The 27,751-nt window shown below is 37.6% G+C and overlaps 2 protein-coding genes across 4 annotated transcripts in view; both read right to left on the reverse strand.

Annotated features, from left to right (window-relative positions):
- The window catches only part of LOC134668882 (myocardin), a 60,777-nt gene extending 48,357 nt beyond the window's left edge, over positions 1-12,420 (reverse strand). Inside the window, exon 1 of one of the 2 annotated variants that reach the window (XM_063526365.1) lies at positions 12,220-12,420. Coding sequence is in view for 1 of the 2 variants with exons in the window: in XM_063526364.1 (XP_063382434.1) it covers positions 8,082-8,154 (73 nt within the window). In the remaining variant the exon portion in view is untranslated. Of the gene's footprint in view, positions 1-8,081; positions 8,257-12,219 lie in introns of those variants that run through there. The other variant, XM_063526364.1, reaches the window with a different exon arrangement.
- Positions 12,421-13,508: 1,088 nt separating this feature from the next.
- Positions 13,509-27,462, reverse strand: LOC134668879 (ethanolamine-phosphate cytidylyltransferase). 2 transcript variants are annotated; one of them, XM_063526361.1, is made up of 8 exons: positions 27,254-27,462; positions 26,691-26,941; positions 23,795-23,861; positions 22,633-22,710; positions 20,458-20,614; positions 18,304-18,492; positions 17,172-17,330; positions 13,509-16,178 (listed from the first exon to the last, which is right to left on the reverse strand). In XM_063526361.1, the coding sequence occupies exons 1-8, from the start codon at positions 27,304-27,306 to the stop codon at positions 16,002-16,004; spliced, it is 1,131 nt and encodes a 376-aa protein (XP_063382431.1). In that variant the 5' UTR covers positions 27,307-27,462; the 3' UTR covers positions 13,509-16,001. The 2 variants fall into 2 exon arrangements, with proteins under 2 accessions (XP_063382431.1, XP_063382430.1); XM_063526360.1 differs by having other exon boundaries at positions 20,458-20,617.
- Positions 27,463-27,751: the final 289 nt, after the last annotated feature.

Here is a 27,751-nt window from a genome sequence, read left to right on the forward strand (position 1 = left end):
CGTAAAATTATTCAATGTTAGTATATCTCGCAACTCACAACAGTTCAAATTCGATTCATATGACTTTATTACGTGTGATAAAACTGATAAAATAGAAACGAAAACAGGAAAGCTTTATTACTTGCCCCTATTTTGCAGTGTTCGGACTAAATGTTCTAGCCGTAGGTGTTATGGTTTACGGCAGCAGTCGGCAACCTTTTAGCAGCCAAGGGCCACATAGCAGTCAACGAAGTGGTCGCGGGCCGTACTTTGTTAATATTTATGACTTTATCAGACATTGTCATTTGTCAATATTACATACAAAATAGCCAGGGAGGCTCGCGGGCCGCTGGTTGCCGACCGCTGGTTTACGGAGCTGGTAATTGAAAAGGTAGGAACCATAAAATCTGTCAATGCCTGAGCCCTGACAGGACAGTCTGATTTGTATTTAAACTAACGAGTATTTATATGGTATATAGGAGCTTTTTTAAAAAAAATATTATTTAACAGGACCTTTATACACTTGTAGGTACATATCGGCCCTATCAATATACGAGTACATATAGGAGCTTGTTAGGTACAGTCAAGGAATTTAAATTCCGACCCATTTCGTACTTTGTCACAGTGACAACCGTATGAGGTCTCTAGCGGCTTTCATATTGATTGTCACTGTGACAAAGTACGAAATGGGTCGGAATTTAAATTCCTTGACTGTACATAAAATTGCGACTAGACTCACATCTTGGCATTGGCAAGCAATTTTACATGTTTGTGGAGTAAACAAAGACAATATTAGCATAAAGCTTTATTTCTGGTTATCACCTACTAATTACTTTATGTTTTATTTTCAAAATTTATCAAAACACACACTGTTCTGTCTTACTGTTTAGATCAGTTCTGTTAAAATTGTATGAAAAAAATATTTAATCCCATTCAAATATTTAATATTTAATATATATTATATTAATATATATTTTAATATTTGTTCCTGAGTCATGGGTGTTTTCTATGTATATAAGTATGTATTTATCTATATAAGTATGTATATCGTCGCCTAGCACCCATAGTACAAGCTTTGCTTAGTTTGGGGCTAGGTTGATCTGTGTAAGATGTCCCCAATATTTATTTATTTATTATTTATTTATTTTCTAATTCTTTGAACGTGAGAAAGAAAGTAGACACGAAAACTAGTTCGCTTCTTCGTATTACGTTTGTATAAACAATAAAAAACGGGCTAAGTGCGAGACTGACTCGCGCACAAAGGGTTCCGTACTATAATGTAAAAAAAGCAAAAAAAGAACGGTCACCCATCCAAGTACTGACCACTCCCGACGTTGCTTAACTTTGGTCAAAAATCACGTTTGTTGTATGGGAGCCCCATTTAAATCTTTATTTTATTCTGTTTTTAGTATTTGTTGTTATAGCGGCAACAGAAATACATCATCTGTGAAAATTTCGACTGTCTAGCTATCACGGTTCGTGAGATACAGCCTGGTGACAGACGGACGGACGGACGGACGGACGGACGGACGGACGGACAGCGAAGTCTTAGTAATAGGGTCCCATTTTACCCTTTGGGTACGGAACCCTAAAAAACATGCTAAGTGCGAGTCTGACTCGCGCACGAAGGGTTCCGTACCATTACGCAAAATACGGCAAAAAAAATCACGTTATCACAACTAATATTAAATCAATTTAATATTAGTTGTTATAGCGGCAACCGAAATACATCATCTGTCAAAATTTCAACTGCCTAGATATCACGGTTCATGTGATAGGTACAGCCTGGTGACAGACAGACGGACAGACAGATAGACAGACGGACAGCGGAGTCTTATAGTAATATGGTCCCGTTTTTACCCTTTGGGTACGGAACCCTAAAACACAATGTCAAACGCTGCACGATCTAGATCCAGCGAACGCGTAGATCGCTAGGAATATCTTTAGCCACCCTTACTCACTGGAGTAAGTAATATGTGTCACGGCGGCCGGGAATGGAAAGTGCATATAAATAGTGGCCAGAACGCTCCCGAGTGGGCCGTCTTATGTAACCGGGACGCAGACTACATCCTGTAGATTCTGTAATACTCTGTAATCGTGGCCAGGCGTGGCTAACTCCGCGATTTCGTCGCTTTGCTACAGGTAGCTAAAAGTACATCCGTTCGACCCCAATTTTGGGGTTTGCCATAAGCCGCGCGTGGCGCTGTCGCCACCTAGCAGCCATATCTCAGCTGATCGTGACAGACGCGTTTTGTTAGAGAGGGAGTCTTCTGTACCTAGTACTATTATTTATTCTGTGTCGTGGCAGGCGTCCATAGAACTTCAACGCCTAGGCGTTGCCGCGCCTTGCCTAAAATTTGCTCATACATATGAGCACTTTTTCTACAGTCCATGAAGTAGATGAATATATCTACCAGTCTTATTAACGCACTGCAACTGCTCTGTATTGAATGGAAAGTATGGAAACATATTTAGTTTTAGGGATCTAAATTTTCTAAATAAATACAATGAATTATAACTAATATACAGGAAAGAATACTTAAATTCGTTATTGTTATATGTATTTGGTTTGGCAACCCCTACATAGATAAGATAATCGGATTCCGCTTACTAAAAGTTGTCTAGACGAGATTGCTTTCTATAGATAAGCTGGCTGTTTGTCTGCTTCTAGTTTAGTTTTTCTCATTTTTTTAGTTCAATTACGGTGTGCAATTAAATTTCTTTTAGGTTATTATATTAGATAGGTACAGTCAAGGAATTTAAATTCCGACCCATTTCGTACTTTGTCACAGTGACAACCGTATGAGGTCTCTAGCGGCTTTCATATTGATTGTCACTGTGACAAAGTACGAAATGGGTCGGAATTTAAATTCCTTGACTGTACCTGTAATACCCGCGAGCTGTATCGTTAATTGTATTCATCAATATCATACTACGCCAATGTTTAAATTTGTTATTTACAGTTAGTAAACGTGCATGCAAATTAATTTAGAGCTCGCGCTCATATTTTATGGCATCGCTTGCTGTGCTCCATCTAGTAAGCGATCTGTGACTGTAAGATCTCGTAAACACGATCTCCGTCCAAATTGTCTCCGCACCTCCTTAGTTGTGGTTTTTAAGGTTGGCGTTACAAACCTTTGTTATGCTAATGGGGTTTAATTAAAGCCGATTTTATCTCTGCTTTGTTTAAGAATGCTCGTCGTCGTGACTCTGCTTCTGAATGACAATGTAGGTCAACTACGCATTTAGAGAAGTTTTCATTTTTATTTAAAGCCTTATCCTAAACTTTAAGTTTAGGATAAGGCTATCCTAAACTTTACGGGACTGATTTAGTTGCATGTTTTATCCCTTTCTTACAAATACATAAGTCAAAATGAGAGATAAGGATAAACGATTATTAGCTAATTGAGGTCTGTAGCGCGTTTATGTTTATGGGTTTATGCTTTAAATAAACTCAAAAGCAATTACAATGGGTAATTTTGCTAGTATTTCTACGTTTTTTACTGCTCTTGAATGATTTCCGCTGACAACTAAAGGGATAATATTAGTGAATTATAGCAGCATTTGTATTAATAGTGTGGTTCTAAAATTAATGTTTCGTAAATAGGCAATGTATGTCGATAAGTTAAAACAATTTTTGTATTCTTTCAATGATCTTATTAATTATGCTATGATCCAACCATGCTGATTTCATGGCATTACAATTTTTTTCGTATGGCTTTTTGTGTTACTCTACTTCAGAGTAACAATAAAGTACCGTTAGCAAAAATAAGTGTTTGTTAAAAATAAAATATTCCCAAAATTTGTAGCTAGGCATACGTTAGTAGATACCTAGATAGGTATATGGATAGGTATATGTGGTAGGTAGATAGTGTTCAAAGTTTTTTTTCTGTAAAATTTAGTGTTTAGTTGCCGTTACCTTTATCTAGATTTATCCATTGTTAATTACATTTCCTTATACATAATCCATTATTTATATCTGAGTCAAAGAATGTTGCACCGTGCATTATGCACCGTGCGAATTCCATTCACACGCGTAAATGCAATCGTGTGAGTAAAGAGATAATTTGGTCTCGGGACTCGCATCGTAACATGCGTTAACCATACTTCGGGTTACACTTTGCACCTTTAAGATGAGAACGCATTAAGTATACCATTTAGGCCGATGCAATTTGAACTCTAATGCTTCTAAAGAAAGTCTAAAATAGGAGTAGCTATGTAGTTTTTCGGTGTCTCACTTGCATAATTGGGGCGTGTCGGCGCACGCGGCTAAAGTAATATACACATTCAAGCCCATATGTTTACTGTTACCGCTTACTAGGGCAATCATTAACGTAAATACTGAAAATGCCGCGCAATAGGTTCTTATGCACTATTAATTTTATTCTACGAATTATTTATTACTTATTTCGATAACTGGGTATTAATTTGAATCGTTTACGACGAATAGGTTCTTATTGTTTGTAGAATTCGAGCCCTTCGAACCGCCTAAAAATATAACTGAAATTCAATTTACAGAGAAAGAAAATCGCGCCAATCGCGCCATCTTATCTTGGCGTGCAACCGGTTGCACTACTTGCAAAACTTGTTCTCCGTTTTTAACTTTACTGTTTTATATTGACTAATAATGGCGACAGAATTAAAGACAATAATTGGATATATGTAGTTTACTTTCGAAAAAGGCACGTGAGAGCAGATCTTGTGTGATACAGGAGTAAAGAAACGAAACAGAGAATCATATCAACAGAGCTCGGCGGGGGTGAGCCGTTTTCAGAGTTTGCACAACATGGACATGCCTTGTCATTCGAGGGTAATATGTGATGTAATTTAATAACTAAAGAAATTATTTTATTTAGGCTGCCTTTCCGCTACGATCTAATACGTCGCCATTAAATCAAATGAATTTTATAGCAAGCTTTTTTAGCAAACCTCTTCAAATAATATGTAGGTATATCTATCCATATGCTATTATTAAAGTTTATTTGTACGTAAGGCATTGTCATTTTAGTTTATTTATAATTAATAAAGTGTTTTTTAAATATTTCTTTCTAAGGTGTATCTATATTAATATCGACACTTGACATAAGTGACTTCAAAATGGCTCACCCCTGCCGAGCTCTGCATATCAATCATACAACTGCTGTTGAAATTGTTACCGCGCCATAGTCTACACGACGCTGTCGTCGGTACGAAATGCCATAATACACTAAGTGGCGAGCGCTTTAGTTTTAGCGCCATAGTAAGATGTTACTCTGCTTTCGTTATTGCTGCGGTAGTGACAGGTGCTTACCGTTAAGCGGCGTGGCGCGGCGCAGACGCCGATTAATTAGGATAGCTCGTCGAGACGCGAGACAGCCGCGGCCGGCACGCGATATGAAATCATCCGCTATCACTGCAGGGCTGCTCCCGTTTGACCACTTTACTATAGGCGTGAAGACTTAATATATTTGTAAATAACGATTCGAAAGGGCTTGTTGCTAGGCCAATTAAATAAATAATGTTTTGACTTTGACTGACTTTTGAAGCAGAGTATAGGTCGCCGCGAGGCAGTGTTAACCGCCTAGCACGGGATGTGAAATTATCCGCTATCACTGAAGAGCAGTTCCCAATGCTTGACCACTTGACTACAGGCTAATATAAATTGGTTAAAGCAGACCTCTGATTAATTAGGTTAATTCGCAGATAACAGCCCACTATAAGTAGGTATGTCCAACGCTGAGGTGCGGTCTGCCTCCGTGTGTTAGACAGTTGTTACTAATGAATACTGTACAACATAATAATGAAGAATTCATTTGAAAGTAACTTGAATATTAATCATCAAATTAATCGTACGTCAAGCCACTTTAAGGATTTATAGAACCAAACTACTACAAGAACCTTAATAATATTATACAACTTAATCTACAAAAAGTGATAGAAGCGTTACAAAACAGCTAATAATTTAAGAGGCAATATAAGTTTAATTACATTAACGGACATTGAACTTAAGTTGAAAATGTTTGCTAAATTGACTCACGTACGGTGAACCTAAGTTTACCACCACGTTTTATTATGTCAGTCAATGAATAGAAGTGTCATAATACTTATAATAGGAAATGGTTACCTAATGAAAGTGTCATCAAATCTATACCTGTCACGTACGAATGTTATTTATTTACCTACGTTATTCGCTAACGCTTTTACGTAGGTGTGGTGTAGGTATGCATTAATTTCCAAAAGACTAGACAAGCCAAGAAGAACAACTCGAAATAACGTAAAAGGGGTAAAATAGCAAAAACTGAACTAATTACCGGTCAGTGGAGGGCTGACACCATTTCCCCCAAAAGAAAAAAAACTATTTCACGACAAAATGATTTGCTTAATACTAGTTATTACGATCTTTATAACGAAGGGTATAAAGGCGATATTCGCTAGGTGGGTGTTGGTCTATATAGGTGGGGGTACAGCTGTCAGTCAGCGACGCACGTGGCGGAGTGCGCGGGCGGCGATTAGCGCGCACCGTAATTACACGGGTCAAACGTTCCAACTACCAATTATACGATGTCTTTATAATTATAAACAATCACCTGTTGATATCGAGGTGCAAGAAAGTGATATGGATCAGTAAAGTCTCGACTGATTAAGATTATAGACCATAGGTATAGCCAGAGTCCTTAGACGGTTCAAGAACTTACGAGTATATGTATGCGATTTTCGACAGATTACGGCATTTGTTCGATCGACTGAATTAATTGTACTCTGTAGTTAGCAATGTATCGAATATAACACCTAACACCGAAATATAGATACCTACAAAGTAGTCATAAACAGTCATCTACTTGATAACATGATAACGAATACAGTTATATGTATCAATAGTCTTAAATGAAATACCGTAGCAAATTATGACGAATTAGATTAAGATTAGAGGTCAACTTGGTAGTGGCAATTTATTTACACGATCCGATCAAACGCTCGCTGTTTGATATTGAAGTGCCTGAAAGTGATAGCATGATATTCATAATGATGGAAAACTTAGTCGATATACCATATCGGCAAATTATTTAATAATCTGGTAAATAATACCAATGGTAGCAAATTTTCCATCGTTATAAAATAATAAAAGAATGATAAGAAATAAAATGTTAAAAATATATAGGTATGTAGCTATAGTATCTCTAGCACTCGTAAGATAATAAATGGATCGAAGTATAACCTGCATTTTACCTAAATTAAATGCTTTAAAATAACTGAAAATGCCTTGGTGTCACTAAAATATTTAATGAAGAAATAATATTTTCATTGTTTTACTATTTTGACGCTCAACATAATAACTGTAGCTCCTTATTTCAAGTTGACAAATGATGCTGTAACTAAATCGATTACAGTTAGAATCCAACTGTAATAATGCCTAGTTTCCCCCTCTGGGTTGGAAGGTCAGATGGCAGTCGCTTTCGTAAAAACTAGTGCCTACGTCAAATCATGGGATCAGTTGTCAAGCGGACCCCAGGCTCCCATGAGCCGTGGCAAAATGCCGGGATAACGCGAGGAAGAAGAGACATGCTTTTGGTAACTGTAGCTACCAGCTGTCACCCTTATTTTATTATAATAATAGAGGTCACTGAAAAATATCAAGCATGTGAGTGGCTATAATCCAACTGTAATAATGAAAGCTGGAGATTTTTCAATATAGTTATTGTGGCTTGGTTATCCGCCGCAAATGTAACCGAATTATTGCTATTTAGCCGCAGGGAACATACATAGACTATACCTTGCAGTTAAGATCGTGTTTTACTGGCGTTTTGAAATGCAACAGATTGTTACATGTTAATTAAATGCCAAAAAAACCGTAGAAAATGTATTTCTGTAAACTTGCGACGAAACAGGTTTCAAATCTGCAAAACTTCTCATATATGCTTGTTTTTTTTTTAATAGTTTTTTCTTTGAAACTAATCGCAGAAAGATAACATTACTATCATCGCGTGGCTAAACTGGAGGCTGAAAGAAAATAGAGCTGAAACCAGGTTTGCAGCCTTCATATTACTTTACTAATCTGTACCTAAAAGTTGTCGGCTATTTGTTTCTTTTTTTCTAAAAGTTGTTATAAACATTTGGTACGGTACCGTCGCAGTGTCTGCAGCGCTTCGGCTCCGGGGGTGCGATCTCGTCGCCGAGCTCGCGGTGTCGTACCGGCATGGCAGCGCATCCCGCGCCGGCGCCGCCACCGTGCTAAGCGCGCGCGCAAGGTACCGCTCTACCGCTCCTGTGGCGGTGGCGGCGATGCAGCCACTAAACTGATCCACGCCGCCCGCCCGAGCCGATAGGCGGCGCCCATTCCATGGGCTATTTTGGGCAGCTGTGACTCATGGCTCGAACTGCCCGCGCGCAGCGCCCGCGCATCACAGGCTCTAGCTACCCCGGTTAAGCCTACCCGCTGTTTTCGGAGGCTCGATCCGAAAGGCTTTTCCGCGCATAAACCTGACCTATTTGTCGATAGATGGCACTGTACTGATTGCGATATTTGCCACGCAGGTACGGTATAATTATTATTTTACGGGGTTTGTATAAAGCATTGTTTGTGATTTGTTTTTACATGAAATTCAGACATTTAGGACTAGTCATTAAAGTAGTCGTCGTTTCATACACTATATTTGTGTGTTGTGTCTGTGTTTTAAAAATCTGTGCCGATTTGTAATTGATTTACAAGATAGTTTATTTGGGGTCATGACTTTTAAAACCACTCCTAATAATGTTGCAAACAAACCGAATTGTTGTGAAGGAAAAGTTTCCACTGTAGTATAAATAACAAATTAAAGAAGTAGGCCAGGGATAACCAGGTTTGGTTTGGGCAATAACATTCTATCCCACATACCACATCATAATATTGGGAAATCAAACAGGGACTTCTGAGCTTTTCATTTATTTGTGTACAAGGAAAAGTTTTAAAAAGAAATCACAAAATATGGTGACATTATTTTGTCTGTCATAATTTAAAAAAAAAGGCTGTAGCAAGTTCGTCACCAAAAGTTTATTAAATTGTTAAATTTGTTAAATATCAAAAAGTGCGCCATCTACTCGAGAATAGGCTAAAGTTCCATCTTTCCGTGTGATGGCGCCATACCTATGGCCTACTCTAGAGTAGATGGCGATATTTTTTGATAAGTATTTACAAATTTAACACATATCTGTCAAAGAATAAGGATCAAAGTCAAATTGCTTTCTAAAAGTTTTAAACATCTGTCGAAAGATGGCAGTAAATTCGCTCTGACTACATAATTTACTTTGACAATCTGCCTCTATTTAAAATTCTCTTTGATGTTACTAATATAAATTATATCATCCAATTTATAAAAAAAATCCAGGACATTATACACGGTGTAACATGAGGAAACCGAATAATTTTAACCACGCATTTCTGAGATCAAAAGAAGGAAAAAATGTAATATGAGTTTAGGTCAATTTCGCCAAAAAAAATGTTTTTTAAATTTGTTCGAATGTATTTGTACAAAAAAATAAATGTTATTGGTAAACTTGTCACTTTTTGACACCTGTCAATAAGGATATTTAAAGACTATGTCCCCTGGCAGCAACATCACCATCAAAAAAAGGAATCAAATAAGGAATGCGACTGAAAACTTTGTATACCACCTATTGTACCCTTATTTATGCAAATAAATATTTTTGATTTGATTTGATTTGAAAAAGGCCTTTTACACTCATAATCATAATAGCCTTTATTGCCAAAAACTAAAACAGTATTACATTATATATATAAACAAATTTACTTAAAAACTAACACATCGTATTCACCGGATTAGTGTTCAGCGTGTCATCTGACACATAGGCCTCTCCCAGCTGCTTCCATTCCTTTCTATCAATGGCTTTTCTGGTCCAGGTGGCGCCCCCTATCGACTTGATGTCATCCATCCATCTTTTAATTGGTCTACCTCTTTTTCTGTTACCGTCTCATGGTTGCCAGTCTGTAATTATTTTGGTCCATTTTTCCTTACTATCCCGTGTCATATGGCCTGTCCATTGCCATTTTAACTTTCTTACTTTCTTGATTACGTCTTCTATTTTCGTTTTTGCTCTTATTTCATCTGCTCTTTTACGATCTTTTAATGTGATGTTCATCATACTTCTTTCTATTCCTCTTTGGCAGGTTCTAAGCTTTTGGAGATGTTTCTGAGTCAGTGCCCAAGTTTGGCAGCCATAGGTTATACATGGGAGCCCATGGGGGCCTTTTACACTATGTAACAATAAAAACTTGTTTTTTTATTAATTAATATTATCTCTGAAACTAGGCGAATTGCAAAAAAGTTTATAGGACATTTTTGTCTCTAAATATGATCAGGAATACGCTGTTAAAATTATTCGGTTTCGTCATGTTACACCGTGTATGTAAGATTAAATCTTATAAAAATAATAGTTCTACTGTAAGATACAAGTGTCAGTTGTCATAATTTGTTTTGACAAGACAAATTACATAAGTCAACTGTCTATTACATGCATCTGCAGATAATTTATCTGTTTATTTTAATAGCATGACTCATACACTGATGTAAACAATAAATGCATTAATAATCCATGACTTTTAGAAACTGACAAATGTAAGTGAAGTTGAATTGAAGTAATGAAATTAGAATGAAATATAGGTGAATTATCGTTATTTGTTTTACCAAGGGAGCAAAGTTGTTGTTTAACCTCTCATGCTAATATTGATACCCGAGCAAGTGAAAGATTACAAAATGGAATCTTGAGCATTGCAAGGGTTTCAAGGCACGAGGGTTAAACAAATTTTGCCACTGAGTGAAACAATTCTACCAGCAAACATAAGAAAACAACTCAAAATTTGCATTTGATTACTTTGCCTGACATGTGAATAAAATGCAACTTTCTTATTAGTTATTGAACAATCAAGCTCTCTTGATACTACAACAGCCGGTATAGGAGAGTCTTTACCAGCTGGTGTGGTGAAAAATAAATTATACACGACCTATTATCACATATTACTATAACTTTAGCACATATTACAGGTATGGCTGGTCATTTAAATAAATAAAATAATCAACTTTATGCATGTACAGTTGGTATTCTAAAATCAATTTTTTTAAAGATTTTACCCAATAAATTAGGTAATTACCAAATCAATTGTATCAAGTTATGTTTGACCTATTTCCTGGAGGATTTTGCATACTTAACCTCTAGCCGCCAAGACGTCAAAATTTGCCAAGGAAAATGCAATTTTGATTTGTGAAAAAAGATTCAAATTAGAATGGAACCGGAGACCGTTTTATAGGTATCTGGGCAGCTAGGGGTTAAATACCTATATAACAATGCATTATTACGGTATTTATCATTTATTTCTGTGTTGTTGAAATTATCATTTTTGTTAGCCCTTTGAACACTTTACATTATAAACAAAAATGTCTGTGCCATGCCAAGGTCCCGGCACAAGCGAGCTAATGTAAACCTTTCTTGTGTGAATGTTACTTTGAGAGTGTATGTCATATTACCTATAGTTGTCCAGTTGTGTAGTAGGCACAACTAATATTGTTAGTCCTCGTGGAGTTTAGGTGATCTTGGGGTTCAGAAGGTTAAGTAAGCATTTAATTTTCAGTTTTTATAGATTTAATAAACCCTTGCATCCTGCTACTCCAAGGTTTTGTTATTACTGAGTTGGTCTCATGACACAAATAAGATCTCTGTAGATATTAGTTCCTGTCCTAGTTTATCTCATATTATTATTGTATCATTCTTTAGAATACTGGAGATATAGAGTAGTTATTATTATTATGTTGATAAACAGTGTAAAAGAAACATGCGTTCATTGTACATGCTGTTTACTGAATCCGTCACCTATTTATTCAACGAAAGTCTATTGCGTCTAAACATAACATTATGAATAAGACTTGTTGGCAACCAACAACCGTGGTAATTATTTCAATGTACTAGACAATATACAGTTATCATTTTCGGCGTCCGCTGCCCAGATTCCAGAAAGTTAATAATAATTAATACAGAAGGTGTCTGATTACAGACACCGATACAATCAATGAAATGACAGCTGATTTACATGATGTCATACACGAATTTTGTCTTGACTATTACTTATTAAATAAATTCTATTCCATAAGAGTATGTATTATCAAAACTATGACCGAAGACAAATGCCTTTGGGTATAAATAATCGGTTAAAGTAGATCTTATCAATAAAAAAGATACAGCTTGAATAACTGTGGGCGGCGTAAAAACACTAACCTTTATATGTAGAACAATTTTTCTTTGTGAGATATCTCCGCAATTGCTTGTTAACTTGGTACGTCCAAAGTCACTAAATATTGCTTCACCACGCCACTAAACTTAAACATAGCACAAATGTAAAAATAGTTACTCTCACTGGGTACATTGTTCAGCCATTTTCAATAAACATATACATACAGACTGCATAAAACGGTACTGGCACAGTTTAATTGCTGTCAAAATATGCTAAATTTCACCACCGAGCGTTTACTATGAATCTTGTCTCGTCGAACTTACTTACCACAGATAACTCACACGACAAATATCCATACTTCACCGTAATGTTGGCTGTATGTAATGTCCATATGTTTTAATATAGTCTGTCAAACCAGTTCCGTCAAGAGCGGCAAATTTAAAAATTGTAGGCGCGAAGGGTTACCGCCCCATAGAAAACTTCGCGTGTTCTACTAAAAGTTGTTTGACCACCCATATACAGTGTGTGTCTGACCATGGGGCTTTAAATCCAGAGCTCGATTCTACTTGCTAAACTGACCTACTTTTACTATGGGTCCAACCATAAAATCGGGGATTTTTTTTTGACTTTTCCATAGAAAACGTCGACATCTGATCAGCCAAAATGTATGAAATTGTAAAAAAAAAATTCGGGATTTTGGGTTTCGGGGTTGGTGCCATAATAAAAGTAGCTCAGTTTAGCGAGTAAATCGAGCCCTGGATTTAAAGCCCGATGGTCAGTAACACCCTGTATAACTAGCCTGGCAAACAACTTTTCAGTCAGTAAGAAACAGGAAAATTATACTCATCCTGGTTTTTTTTCGGTGCTAGTACTAGCGTAAGATTAAGAAAGTATGATTATGTTTGAAACATGAAATGAGACACACTTTGTCAGTAGGCTAGAGCTAGAGTATAACTTGGTATAACGATGGAGAAATAGACAATGCCTTTCTGTCCCTCTATAGTTCGTTTTTTTTAGCATTAGAAAGAACTCCGCAGAAGTAAGCGTACAGTTTTTATGAGGCTCCTTAATTGTTAATAATTATTGAATTATCTAATGTATCATGGTCAATACATATAATTTACTTCAAATTATTACCGCTAAAAGTGCCGGATTTGGAACCACGAGCTTACTTCTGCGAAGTTCTTTCTAATGCTAAAAAAAACGAACTATAGACCAAGATAAGTCTTACTATTTTGATAATAGCACACGCAGTTACTATCTATACGCACACGTCATAATTTCATACCCTTTATAGGGTATAAAGATACAAAGGGAAACACAAAGAAAACTATAATATTGTATAGTGTATTATTATAATATGCACATTACTTTCAGTTTATAACATTATTTATAAATTAGATAAAATACATTGAAGGCGTCTAGCGTCAAAAAACGATCAGTATATAACAAAACACCTTAATTAAGACTGAAAAATGCAGATAATTGTATTTTAAACATAGTAAAGACCTAATATTTATATAAAGTACAAGATACAATATAATATTAAACAGGAAAGACATAATTAAAAGCCCTTTCTTAACTAAACACCTTCAACAAAAAATGTTGATTGATGCCATACAACCACACAACAACAGTAAAATAAGTTTTTTTGCTAGTGATAATAGTAAATCGTAATTACCTACACATAAATTAGGCAAAAACTTGGCAATAATTACAAATCTTATTATAAATAAATACTTAGGCGGGCAAACACTGGAATCGAATTGAGTAATATCATGTGTTTCAATAAATATTGATTATTAATTATAATTTATAATGTAACCCCTCGACTAACAGCCTACACAATGTTAGAAACTTCTTAATCCCAGGGGTTTTCCACTGTTTATACATTTTACGTGTGAGATATCGCGATCACGAGGCTCGAGGGATTGATAGAGATTAGTTCCACTAACTAAAGAATCTCAATTTGTATTTTTCAATGGTTTGTAATTAGTGATCCAAAAGACTCGAGCCCTGTTAGCTTTTTTTAGGGCTCGCCTCATCTCTTGACGCCTTAGGCTTTTGGATCACTATTTGTAATCATCTAACTATTTGAAGTTTGGTGCAATTTAATATTGTAATTTGACATTAAATTGCAGCAAATGCTTGAAGCTTTATATTTCATGATAATTCCATTATTATACATCCATATTAGTATGCATATGATATACCACTCAACCAGACGAAAGAAGTCTTGAGTTTGAGCGCGTACAACTTTACAAAGAACAAGATATGATTTTAAGATTTTCTATACAAACAGGGGACCTTAATACACTTTAAACCATGATGTTAGAAGTGATTTTAGTGCATTAAGAAAACTAGGTTGTATTACTATAAACACAATGTATTCTAAGACAAATTTTTCCAGAAAACATCCCTCGATTTTGTATGGATCTTTCCCTCTCGTTTTACTCTGTAAGACCTAGTTTCTTCACATAAGACTAGGTTCTAGGTATTGCCGAACCGGCAGCAATTTCCTTCACGCATTCAAACTCAATAAATAAACAGTTAATTTTTATCTACATGATTCAACTACGTTGCAAATAAAACTTTTCAAAAGCGTTTTAACACAGATCCGACAACTTTGGTTTATCTATTGCCGTTTAGTTTTACGCGGATGTTGTATTGAAATATACATATAGCTTGGCAAAAAAGACTAGAAATTAAAAAGTGGCAACACTGTAGTGTCGTCCCTTTCAAACCAATATATTATTATATAAGAAAACGGGATGACACTACAGTGTTGCCACTTTTTAATTTCTACTCTTTTTTTCCAAGCTGTATTCTTTTAATTTGTCTACATAGCAATCATTTATATTTTTGGTAACGAGCACTAGATGTATCACTAACAATTGAACTGTAACAGACAATCATATACAAGTAACAGGTAATCAGAATAGTAAGCAGATGGTATTCACGCGATTCAATCGATATACACATGATGATTGCAATGAAATACGAGCGATATGTTTCAAGTAATGTTTTGGGTTATCTAGTAAAAGTAGATGAACTCTTTCAAGTATCCTCCTTCCAAGGGATCAAAATTTAAAGCCAATTTTATTCGTTAATATTGTGATCTATACATTTTTTGGCTAGACCATCAAGTAAAGCTACTTTCTAGTCCATGTCCGATTTCACTTAGTATACTAAATTAGCTAAAATGAATAAACTATTAGCTCACTGGGGACCTAATTCACACTACTTAAAAAAATATTATTCAAGTTGCGTTACCACCCACAACCGTATCGCGTTTCGGTTTCGCAGCCCTAGTGAATTGTAACTAAATTGTTTAAGCGTCGTGATAATATCAGCCGAAAGACGTCCACTGCGGGATCTAGAACATAGGGGTTCTTACATAAGACGTACAGCTACCTCTTTTCACACATTTTTCTAAGAGCGAAAGAGAAAGGTCAGTATATCTCCGCCGAAAAGTCAGATGTAATAGGCTTTAAGTGTATATCTTATTTTATTTCCCTGTCCCTCTTAATAGAAAGATAGCAGAAAGTATCTTCAAAAAGCCTAATAATAACCCATATAGTCTTGCGATTTTTACCAATCAGGGGCTTTTTAACAGATGCCTTTCTGGCTGTAAGTTAAAGTTCAAATTAGTTGTCTATTACAGTTCAGAGGTTTATGTTTAGGGTCACCCCACACTGGCGTCTTCCGAGCGTCGGCGTCTAGCCAACTCTATGGCTGCTCGACGCAACTACGCAGTGACGCCATTTTCCAAGACCCCCGACGCACAAAAGACGCCAGTGTGGGGTCTCTCTTAGTATTGCTGACTCTAACTCTCCTGTTGTAAGCACGTGCCGTTCTGCTTGAGGTGGTCGCTCTGTATGGCCTTCATGACGGCGATTTCCTTGACCTCTTTGCGCGTATTTCTCATCTCGAACTCGAGTCGGTGGCTGATTATTCGTTGCACGATGTCTTCTGTTGTCATGGAGTTGCCGGATTTGATAATCTGCAATTAATTTTTATATCAATAAGGGTCGGTTGCACCAAACTGTTCGTATCGTTAAAGAGTTCGCTAAATTTTTATGTATGGAAAGTTTCATAGTAAGGCGCCGGGGCGCGCCGGCTGACGTTGATCAGTCTGTCAAATGTGGTTGGTGCAACTGGCACTAAGTATAGTGATAAATTCACTGCAGTCGGGTTATTCCCACCTATTAATTGCCACCAAGTTCTACCAGTGGCAACTGAGAAAAAAAATCCCAGTAATTACCACCAACTTGCTAGGGAATAACCACTGCAATCGTTTCGGTTGCAGCTGTGTTCAAGATCTAGATACCTATAGAATAAATAAAGTATTTTTATTGTGTATGAATTGATCGGCAATAGAGCGGTGAGGAGGATATGCCATAGACTACATACTGGTTTGGCTCCTAAAAAAAGGCAGTTGAATGAAACCAATATGTATAATCTGTGGGTGTCAGTACTTATAAGTTATGATTATGACCTAGCCTAGTCCATCTGACTCTGACAGCTGTCGGTTCACATTTTTCACTGATCGTCACTGTCGTTCCTTGTATTTCCCCAACCACGCAATTTACGCATAGTTAATAAATATGACATTTAAAACAACATTGTCGTATATTTTTGCTCTAGTCCAGCGGTCGGCAACCTTTTAGCAGCCAAGGGCCACACTTAACAGTTAACGAAGCACATAGCAGTTAACGAAGTGGACGCGGGCCGCACTTTGTTAGTATTTATGACTTTATCAGACATTGTCGTTTGTCAATATTTCATACAAAATAGCCAGGGAGGCTCGCGGGCCAATAGTGAGAGGTTCGCGGGCCGCATGCGGCCCGCGGGCCGCTGGTTGCCGACCGTTGCTCTAGTCTGTGACCACCACAGTCAGCCATAGCCAAAAATTGTACAGTTTAAAAAGAACCTCAATATATTCTAATAAAGTTTACAATTGCGTGCTATATAAAAATGTTAATAGACTAGTCACCTTAAAGCAGCCTCGCCGCTTGGGCACGGCGTAGGGGTCGGCGCCGTCCGCGTCGCGCGCGATGGCGGTGTCGCCGTGGCACACCACCTGCACCCTGAAGTGGTCCATCAGCTCCGCCGTCACCGAGTACGGCGCACCGATTACCACCTCGTGAACGTACTGGAAAAATAAGGAAATTATGGTTGAGGATAAGTAAATATACTCAGACACACCAAGTTTGTCAGTAGACAAAGGCGCTAAATTCCAATTTTCTTTGGGAAGTGAACTCTTCGCTCCTATATTTTTAAGGTTCCGTACGCATAGGGTAAAAACGGGACCCTATTACTAAGACTCCGCTGTCCGTCTGTCGTCTATCTAAATTATTCTTACCTAAACCCGCCAAAACCTAGTCACTAACTGAGGCGCAGAAATCTCGGCTCAAGGTTTACCAAAAGGCAATGGAGCGAAGTGTCCTGGGTGTCCGAAGATCTGACAGGGTGAGGAACACAGAGCTTCGCTCTCAAACCCGAGTCGTTGATGTTGGGGTGAAGACCGCCAGGCTAAGGTGGGACTGGGCTGGACATGTCTGCCGGATGCATGATGACAGATGGGCCAAAATAGCCACTAGCTGGCATCCCCAGGGTAGTCGTGGCAGAGGCAGACCGAGAAAGAAATAGCGGGACGACTTGACATTCCAGCGGGATTGGCGGGACCTTGCTTAGCACAGGGAGGATTGGAAAGGGAGAGGGGAGGCATTTGCCCAGCAGTGGGACACACACATAGGCTAATAAAAAAAACCGGGCAAGTGCGAGTCGGACTCGCGCACGAAGGGTTCCGTACCATAATGCAAAAAAAAAAACGGTCATCCATCCAAGTACTGACCACGCCCGACGTTGCTTAACTTTGGTCAAAAATCACGTTTGTTGTATGGGAGCCCCATTTAAATCTTTATTTTATTCTGTTTTTAGTATTTGTTGTTATAGCGGCAACAGAAATACATCATCTGTGAAAATTTCAACTGTCTAGCTATCACGGTTCGTGAGATACAGCCTGGTGACAGACGGACGGACGGACGGACGGACAGCGAAGTCTTAGTAATAGGGTCCCGTTTTACCCTTTGGGTACGGAACCCTAAAAATTAAAAAATTGTTACCTTGCAAGCAAGCACGGATAAAACCCGCTCGTGCAGGTTCATGATGGGGTAGTTGGAGCCCTTGTAGCGGTTGACCTCGAGGTCGGTGTGGAGCCCCACTATGATGAAGTCGCCCTGCTCGCGCGCCGCCGCCAGGAAGTCCAGGTGCCCCACGTGGAACAGGTCGAAGGCGCCCGCTACGTACACCACCTGGAAATATTTCCTTGTTATAGTCCGTAGTTTTGTAACTGAGCCCGAGCTAATCCTATTGTCTATTGTTAAGTAAAACCGCTCGTGCCACGTGCCACAACCACCTGCATAAAAACCTGCGTAATTCGGTTACTGAGTGCCGGCGAGTCGAACACTACAGGATCAGTCTAAAATGTGTCATCGAGATGCGTAACAAAGGCGCGTTATCGGAGAGCGCACCTACACTGGTTTTTTGAGCGTTGGACTAGCCCGCGCTCAGGTGCCAAATAGAATGAGTATGACCCTTTTTTGCAGGTAAGAAGCACGTGCGGTTTTACTTAACAATAGACAATAGGATTAGCCGCCGGGCTCTGTTACAAAACTACGCACTATAACCTTTTGGACACCAATGACCCATATATCCGAGCGTTTCTTTTATTTTTTGCCATTTTATATATTGTGACCCCTTTTGTCACTTTTGTGTTATTTCTAGTCAGGATCGCGAGCCCTTTTCATCCTTATAGTAGAAAAAAGTGGTCTAAAATTTCCATACCTTTTTCAAACTTTCCTTTTTGTTACCGCCATACAAAGTGTATGGGAAAATGGTAACACAATGGGAAAAACACTGGGACATTTTTTTATCCCATTAGAATCGAAAGAGCTCGTGATTCTGAGTAGAAATAACACAAAAGTGGCAAAAAAAGGTCACAATAAATAAAAATGACAAAAAATAAAAGAAACGATCATCCGCACCGCAGGTTCAATACCAAAGAACGATTAATCGGTCACAGACCACAGAGCAACATAGACCTACTTGCATATACATAAAGTTCAATTTCAGTTTTGACACTTCGGTGACGTGGCGTCCGAGTGACAGCTTTTGTGTTTGACACGCCGTCGAAAAGGTTAAATCAAACGAGCAGACGGATCGCCTGATGGTGAGCGATTACTGCCGCCCATGGACACCCGCAACACCAGAGGGGCTGTCCGTTGCCGGCATTTGAGATAGGAGTACGCTCTTTTCTTGAGGGTTTGAAGGTCGTATCGGACCGGAAATTCCGTAGTTGACAGTTCATTCCACACGCTTATGAAATGTAAAACTTTATTTCAGGCAACTAGTAGCTAAAGTTCGTTTTTTTAGCATTAGAAATAAGGTAAACAATCTTGATGTGTCTTTTAATTGAAAAACACATTTTTAAAATAAGTTACGGCAAATATGTAACACTTACGAATCTAATACGATCATGTATATTCTTCTGCTTTCATAAGTAATAGTCACTGATTTTTAAAAAGCGTTTTTGAATTAAAAGACATGTCAAAGTCACTTACCTTCTTCCAAGTTCTTTCTAATGCTAAAAAAAACGAACTGTAGACGCTCACCACAAAAGAGTTAAAACTCATGTCCGTAGCTATTCAACTCACCTTATCTGTAGGCTTCGGTGAGAGACCACTACTGAATTGTATGATCTTCGGCGTAGTAGGCAGGAACTGCGAGCACCCAGTGTAAGGTGACCGCGCCGAGATTTGACGAGTGCTCCAACGTAGTAGTCACTTCTACCAATCGTTTTATTGTCTCTTTCTATAGTATGCGCCCATGTCTTTCATCTCACCTTATCTGTAGGCTTCGGTAAGAGACCACTACTGAATTGTATGATCTTCTGCGTAGTAGGCAGGAACTGCGAGCACCCAGTGTATGGTGACCGCGCCGAGATTTGACGAGTGCTCCAACGTAGTAGTCACTTCTACCAATCGTTTTATTGTCTCTTTCTATAGTATACGCCCATGTCTTTCATCTCACCTTATCTGTAGGCTTCGGTAAGAGACCACTACTGAATTGTATGATCTTCTGCGTAGTAGGCAGGAACTGCGAGCACCCAGTGTATGGTGACCGCGCCGAGATTTGACGAGTGCTCCAACGTAGTAGTCACTTCTACCAATCGTTTTATTGTCTCTTTCTATAGTATACGCCCATGTCTTTCATCTCACCTTATCTGTAGGCTTCGGTGAGAGACCACTACTGAATTGTATGATCTTCTGCGTAGTAGGCAGGAACTGCGAGCACCCAGTGTAAGGTGACCGCGCCGTGCGGTCTGTCCCGAGATTTGAAGAGTGCTCCAACGCCACGGAGTACTCTTTGTCACCTCTCCTGGAATGCAGACCAGCCTTAAGTGCAACATTTTACATACTAATGAGAACAGTATGATATGCAGACATCGGATTATAGGGGGTAACATTTAATGATAGGTAGGGAGTTCCTATATCGGTAAAGTCAATAGTGTATTTGACTACTAGTCAAATCAGTTTCTTTTTTCCAACCGTCAAAACGATTTGGCTTTTATGGAATTTATATGAAACACCAGCAAGTGGCGTCACGATCAAATTACGTACTCTTTACAGTTTTATACGGGTTTTAAAATAGAAAATGTCTATATAAGTGCTCTCTACGTTTCTCTATTAATATTCTGGTGATTTATTCATGCATAATAATTTATTTTAAATACAGTCAAATACCCTATTATCGCTGCTTTTCTAATATACTAGTGATACAGATGTAGTGCGTAATGGCTCCTCTACACGATGGGCCAACGCCGGCCAATCTTAGGGACGCATTTATGCGTTAGAGGGAGCAAGTGATATTGCTATCTCATTCTACCGCATTGCTGCGTCCCTTGGAGTGGCCGGCGCTGGCCCATCGTGTAGAGGAGCCATAATATGTTCCACACTGCGCACCGCCTCGTTCAGATTGCGCGCATAATAAACGTACCGTACCTAACTCAAGCTAAGCGTGTAATCTACAGCAAATATGCGTGAGAAACGTGTGTGAACTCACGGCGCATTCGCTAGATCTGGACAAACTTTCATAATAAGGCTCAACCAAATATACCAGAACGAATGGTAATCTTAGATTTACAACTAGCATAAAAAAACCATATGTAGCGAAAAGCGCCTACGAATAGAGAACCGGCCTAGCGGGTTGCTGGCAGTGAAAGTGTTAAACTGCTGAACGGATTAAGATGAAATTTGGTATGGAGATAGTTCGAGTCCCAAGGGTAGGAGTTTTTATCGTGGAAATCATGATTCAACGCCGAAGTCACAGTAGTAGGCACAGACAAGACATCCTCCAGACTGAGCATATTAGCGCTACCCCCTCTGCCACAAATATACGATAGTTTTACTTCATTTTCGAGTCGAAGTGTCTTTGTGTGACGCCAGTGTCTTTGAATGGACCAATCACGTCACGGGACTCGCTCACCTCGTCCCCCGCACCTCATGTATTTTTGGCAGCATCGGTTTCATGAAATAATTACAATTACTCTAAACTCCGTCTAGAGGATTCCTAGTCTATCATCATCATCATTTCAGCCTATATACGTCCCACTGCTGAGCACAGGCCTCCTCTCATGCGCGAGAGGGTTTGGGCTATAGTCCCCACGCTAGCCCAATGCGGATTGGGGACTTCACATACACCTTTGAATTTCTTCGCAGACGTATGCAGGTTTCCTCACGATGTTTTCCTTCACCGAAAAGCTAGTGGTAAATATCAAATGATCATTATCTCTCGTCATCATGTGTTCTTTTAGGGATGTGAAAAGTCGATTTTAATCATGTTATATATCGATAAACGCTACACAGCGGAACGAAATAGCTATTAATTGAAGCTTCAATATCTTCGTTAAACATATACATAATTGAAATGCTAATGAATAATAAATATATTAGAATATAATAAAATATTTCAATTATTGCGGAACACATATCTTAGTAGGTATTTATGTATTTTAATTAAATATCTGAACTTTCCCTTGGTTCCCTGCTGGGGCGTGACGATAAAATTGTGATCTGATAACCACAATAAAGAATAAAAGCGTTTTTGTTCATTTTAGATATCGTCAAACCTTTGAAGTAAAATTAAAATTGTAAGAAATGTCGATAGTTTATCGATATGACTTTATCGACATGGCTACAGCAAGGTGGTGTTAAATTGTTAATCGTACGATCTGATCATTTGTCGATCATCATCGTACTCATTGGTACGAGCCAGGATTTGAACCCGCGACCTCCAGATTGAAAGTCGGGCGTCATATCCACTCGGCCACCACCGCTTCATTCCTAGTCTATGGTAGTAGGCATTAGTTTCAAATATAAAACAAAAAATATTACTTGAAATGTTCTCTGGTGAGCAGCAACATCCGCCCCACCAGATCCGTCGTTGATACTCCGGCAGTTCTTTGCACCTCTCTGAAATAATATATAAAATACAATACAAAAAATATTCAACGCTTACAAATACTCCCTTGGTCAATTAAATAATCCCAAGGATTTTGACAAATTATACGAGCAGTAAAACTTTACAGCATTTAATAACTGAAGCTGGAATCGTCTTGCACAATTGTGCAAGCTTTTGTATGGGCTGACGTTTATCTGACATGGCTATTTGTACCTTACGTACAAAGCATGTAGAAATAGCCATACATTTGATGTGCCCCTCCCCCGCAAAAATCGGCGGACGTTTTTGTACAGAAAATGACAGCCAAGGCGTCTCCAGTTACTGAATGCTCTAAGTTAAGAGTAAAACGATGAATTAAAAAAATATGTACTTTTTAATCTTCTTTTAGTGTCATTTATTATAAAAACGTGTAGTGTCTGCAGTTAAAAAAAATACTACTTAATATATGCCCAAATTCCCTATTTCATTGGCTGTCTTAGAAAATTTAAAGAAAATTTAAGCCACGAGGCAATGAGTAGAAAAATAGAGCAACTATTTTCATGACGAGTTTTTCTTTTAACGCATTCACTGCCAGGGGGCGTGGCCTAGGAACAAACTTGTATGAAGGTGAATGCACATGTGCGTTGGGGGCAGTGAATGTGTTCAGTGTTCCCAACTTGGCATAATTGATGCCAGATCTGGCATATTTTCACTTGCTTTGGCACCAAAATTTTCCATTTAGCATCTGGCATATTTTTTAGCATAATTTAGTCTAAGCCAAGTTTGCACCAACTTGGCAGCAACAATATGCGCCATCGCCTTATGTGGTTCATATTTTCATATGAATTTTGACTTTTGGGGACGGATGGACGTCGACGGACTATATAAAGTTGGTCAAGCAGATCTTGTCAGTAGAAAAAGGCGGCAAATTTCAAAAATGTATGTGTTTTAAGTATCTAATTTCAAGTTGACATTTTAGCATTTTTTTTAGCATATTATTCAAAAAACTTTGGCATAATTTTGGCATAATCTAGACATTAGTCTAGCATTGTTTCAAAATCCGAGTTGGCAACACTGAATGTGTTAACGTGAGTTATATCGGTACGTCATACATACCTATATCTGCCCGCTTTTTTGACCAAATGATATGTATCAATTCCATCTGCAGTTACTGTGATGTCATCTGTAAAAATAAAATTACTTATATCAGTATCAGGATTGCTAGAGCCAAACCAATTTTTAACTGCGCCCCTCTTAATATCGAACCAATCAATTCAAATCACTAACACCGCCGACACTACCCGGCCCGATCAATGGTACGCGTAGGTAAGTACATAATGCGATGCGACACCATGAACCAGTCCTTGAGATACTGACATTTCTAATGTGATCATGTAATGTTTTCATCTACCCTCAACTGGCTTAATTAAGGAGCCATTTGAGGATAGATTTTGTTTACTTTTATTTAAATAAGTATCTAAAGATACAGACTATAGCTATGGCATAATTTCTAAATTCGTAAGAACTTTACAGTCTTTAACAAATTAAAACTATATAAACGTTTGATACTTATTCCGATGTATGGTTTAACGAACCTTCATAAACAAGGCCTAGTAAATTTAAAATCTTCCGTACTAGTACAATTAATGTGACGTTTTACCAATTCATACGTCACAAAAGTATTGCCTTGAATTTTATTCTAATCACAAGGTCATAAGTGAAAGGTCAGTCAGTGGTGTTTTACGTAGGTGTGCCCATATCCTTACGAGTAGACTTACGAGTAAGGGAGGATACTCTTTTTCTATTGTTTGTAAATATTTTGGCGAAATTACAAAAAGTGTTTTTTTTTATTCTGGATTGACACCCTGCTAAAAACCACGTATAGTCCGGTAAATTCTTTTTTTACTTAAACTTGTGTTAAGTTCCAAAGGGCTATTAAGTTGCACTTACTAACAAAAACATTTTACAAGTTGGTCTATTACGAGATTTACGAGACAATCTTGCACAGTATGTTTGGTTTTGGTTAACCATTGTATTTTAATTTAATGTCAGTATCACTTAAAATATTATATTTATAATTTTTTTAGAACAACTGTTTCCTTATTCTATCCTGTTTCCATCAGGTAAATTCAAACAGGCAGAACCACACCGAAATTTATGGCAAATTTTACACAGTGACGCATTGCATTTTCTCATACAGATAAGTTTCATCATAAATGATGCATCAGTACTCTAACCGTCAGTGTGGAGAATTCCTAATGCAATGTTATCATACAATCGTTTTTGATACTTATCTTACATGTGACCATAATATACTTCACGTGTGCGTAAATAACTTGGCTGTAATTGCTTGAGTCATCCATTCACAAGAAGATTGATATTCCGATGAGATTATCAGTTTTTTAAATACTAGATAAACTAGTGAGTAATTCAGTCATTATTGTAATGTTGTTATCATAGTGTTATTTAACATATAGGAATTAGGATAATTTCATCAGAGGTACAACATTTTTGTGATGATTAAGATTGTTAGAGTCAAAATGTGTGAATGACCAGTTAATAGATGATTGTTGTAATGAAGTCATCCTTTTTGTGAGCTAGGTGAATCAAAAAATATTTGTGTATTTCGAGTATTTTGTGCTATGTACCAATTAGGCTGATTCGCCAGTAACTGGCCACTTTTAGTAACTGGCCGCCCGAAACTAAATATGGATTCTATTCACCTATAAATAAAATTCATTTTTTGTTTAAGGAGGCCAGTTGTTGAAAGCTGGCCAGTTATTGAAATCTTATACTAAAATGAGTTTTATTTATAGGTGAATAGAATTCAGCTGTTCGTTTAGGGCGGCCAGTAACTAAATATGGTCAGTTACTGGCGAATTACACTAGAATATTCTCATGAATATTTAGCAATTGGTTTATTTATTTTTTTATACTGACATTGATAGTAAATGATAAAGGATGGTAAATTTGGAGGTACTACTGGTTTGCAACATTATAATGCCTGTAAATAATGTTGCAAACCAGTAATAAGAGTGCTTTACCTAGTTTGACCTAGTAAAGGGCTCAGGGCACTATTCCTAAGAATATATTCAAATTGAAACTATAAAAATGGTGGAAGTCACCACAGTATACTAGGTTTTTTAAACAACAAACAAACAGACATACTGTAAGGATGTTTTGCTACCATGCTAATCTTCGAATTGATTCAAAACTAATGGAACCGGAACCGAAGAGGATGTGTAAATTGTGTAATACCAATCAGAAGTTCCAACTTAACACAACTGTAAAAAAGTGATAAAAATTATGTATGCCAACAGAAGGGTGAGTGCTATCAAGGAAAGCTACTAATTAGAATAAAATTATATAACCACTCAACCGTCCGGCCCACGAGACTGTTTTCCTGTCAACCGTCCGGGGTTTTTTAGCGACGCACACCCCGTGCAGCGCATTCACAACTTTCTACAAAAATTATAACTACACTGCCATCAAATTTTTTTTAGAGCTAACTATTTAGTTAGGCTACATTGTTGCATCAAGAGAATTAGTAAATAATGCCGAAATATTCCATTAGATGGCTCTGAAATCAATTCTTTCTTCCACCCCTTTGGATAGTAAGGTTCCCGCGGACGGTTAAGAGCATATTTTTTTCGGATACTATGCTATCGTCGGACGGTCAAGTGGATAAGTAGCTTTTACTATAATATTTGCCTCATTAGATGTAATTCAATTAAGTCATATTTTTATCACTATCATTGCTACGGCAAAAAGAAGCTAAGAATTAATCTTAATTTCCTCAACACCTACCATCATATCATATGTTGTAAAAAAAAGCATTGCAAATATAAAAATTTGAGTTACACCAACTATTAAAAAAAAATCCTGTTGTCTTATTTATAGATTTTTAATATTTTTAAACCCGTGAAATAAATATTTATTTTTCAGATATTATTTTTGACCTGACCATGACCTAGCGAAATTTGACCATCAAAAATCTCAAATCACGACTTACCTCCATGTACACAGAAGTCACACTGATATTTGTCCAGTGTCTCAAGGGTTGTGACGTAGGGTGCTCCCTCAACGACCTGGTCAACCCATTTAATAGCTTTCACCATCTTGTACCGCTCCTCCTGTGTAAAAACAGGGGGTCCTTTATGTTTTGCAATTTCTTCATCTGTGTGCACTCCGACTATTAGCACATCGCCGAGTGCTTTCGCTTGTCGTAAGGAGTTTGCATGACCAAAATGCACCATGTCGTAACTGAAAACATTAAAAACTAAATTTCCACCGATACATTTTGATTTTGTAACAGAATTATAAGGCCGAAAAGAATTCTAAACAGTCCTTGTCTTGATTGGCAACGGATGTAATGTTTTGTAACTATTTGTAGTAACCTGAAAAAATAAGGCGAAATATCGAGCGCTAATACCGAACAGCTGCAATAAGAGTGTAGTAATACGTATGTGTATACTTTAAATAACTTTTATTACTTCTATATACATTACTATCGAAAGGCAATGGCAATTTAAAAACATTGCAGGCAAAATACAATTTTATTATCATTTAACTTACCACCCATCACACCACACACGAATTTGTTTCTTTTCTCCATTGGAGGCACTCATTTTATCGATTGGATATAACAAATCACTTCGTAAACCTCACAATTAATTGATAATTATATTGCACGATTAATTAAATTAATATAATCGAAACATTTATTCGATTACAAGTCTCACGCCTCTCCATCCGCAGCTTTGCACACCGACTGTCATTTTTTTGTACTGTCAAATGAAACTATGACGTCAAAGCATGACGAATTGTTTTACTACGGTTTTATTAGAATTGCTGGCTAGTAAAGTTGGCGTGCTTATGTTGGTCAACATGGCATTGCTTGTATTTTCTTATAGAAGTAACTAAAAATATTCATTATTTTACTATTATATCTGAATTATTTACAGTCTGTCAAGCCATTTCCGTCAGAAGAAAAAAGCGGGAAATTTAAAGATATCCCTTAATATATAAAAAAGAGCTTTATTAACTCAGCAATAGAGTCCAAAATGTGGCATA

The sequence above is a fragment of the Cydia fagiglandana genome, chromosome 11 (assembly GCF_963556715.1).
Source record: "Cydia fagiglandana chromosome 11, ilCydFagi1.1, whole genome shotgun sequence".
NCBI classification, from domain to species: domain Eukaryota; kingdom Metazoa; phylum Arthropoda; class Insecta; order Lepidoptera; family Tortricidae; genus Cydia; species Cydia fagiglandana.

Coding starts and splice junctions, on each gene's coding strand:
- LOC134668879 (XM_063526360.1), bottom strand. CDS start 27,306: ATGAGTGCCTCCAATGGAGAAAAGAAACAAATTCGTGTGTGGTGTGAT. Junction 23,862..26,690: donor TGACTTCTGTGTACATGGAG/GTAAGTCGTGAT, acceptor TTATTTTTACAG/ATGACATCACAGTAACTGCA. Junction 22,711..23,794: donor AAAAAAGCGGGCAGATATAG/GTATGTATGACG, acceptor ATATTATTTCAG/AGAGGTGCAAAGAACTGCCG.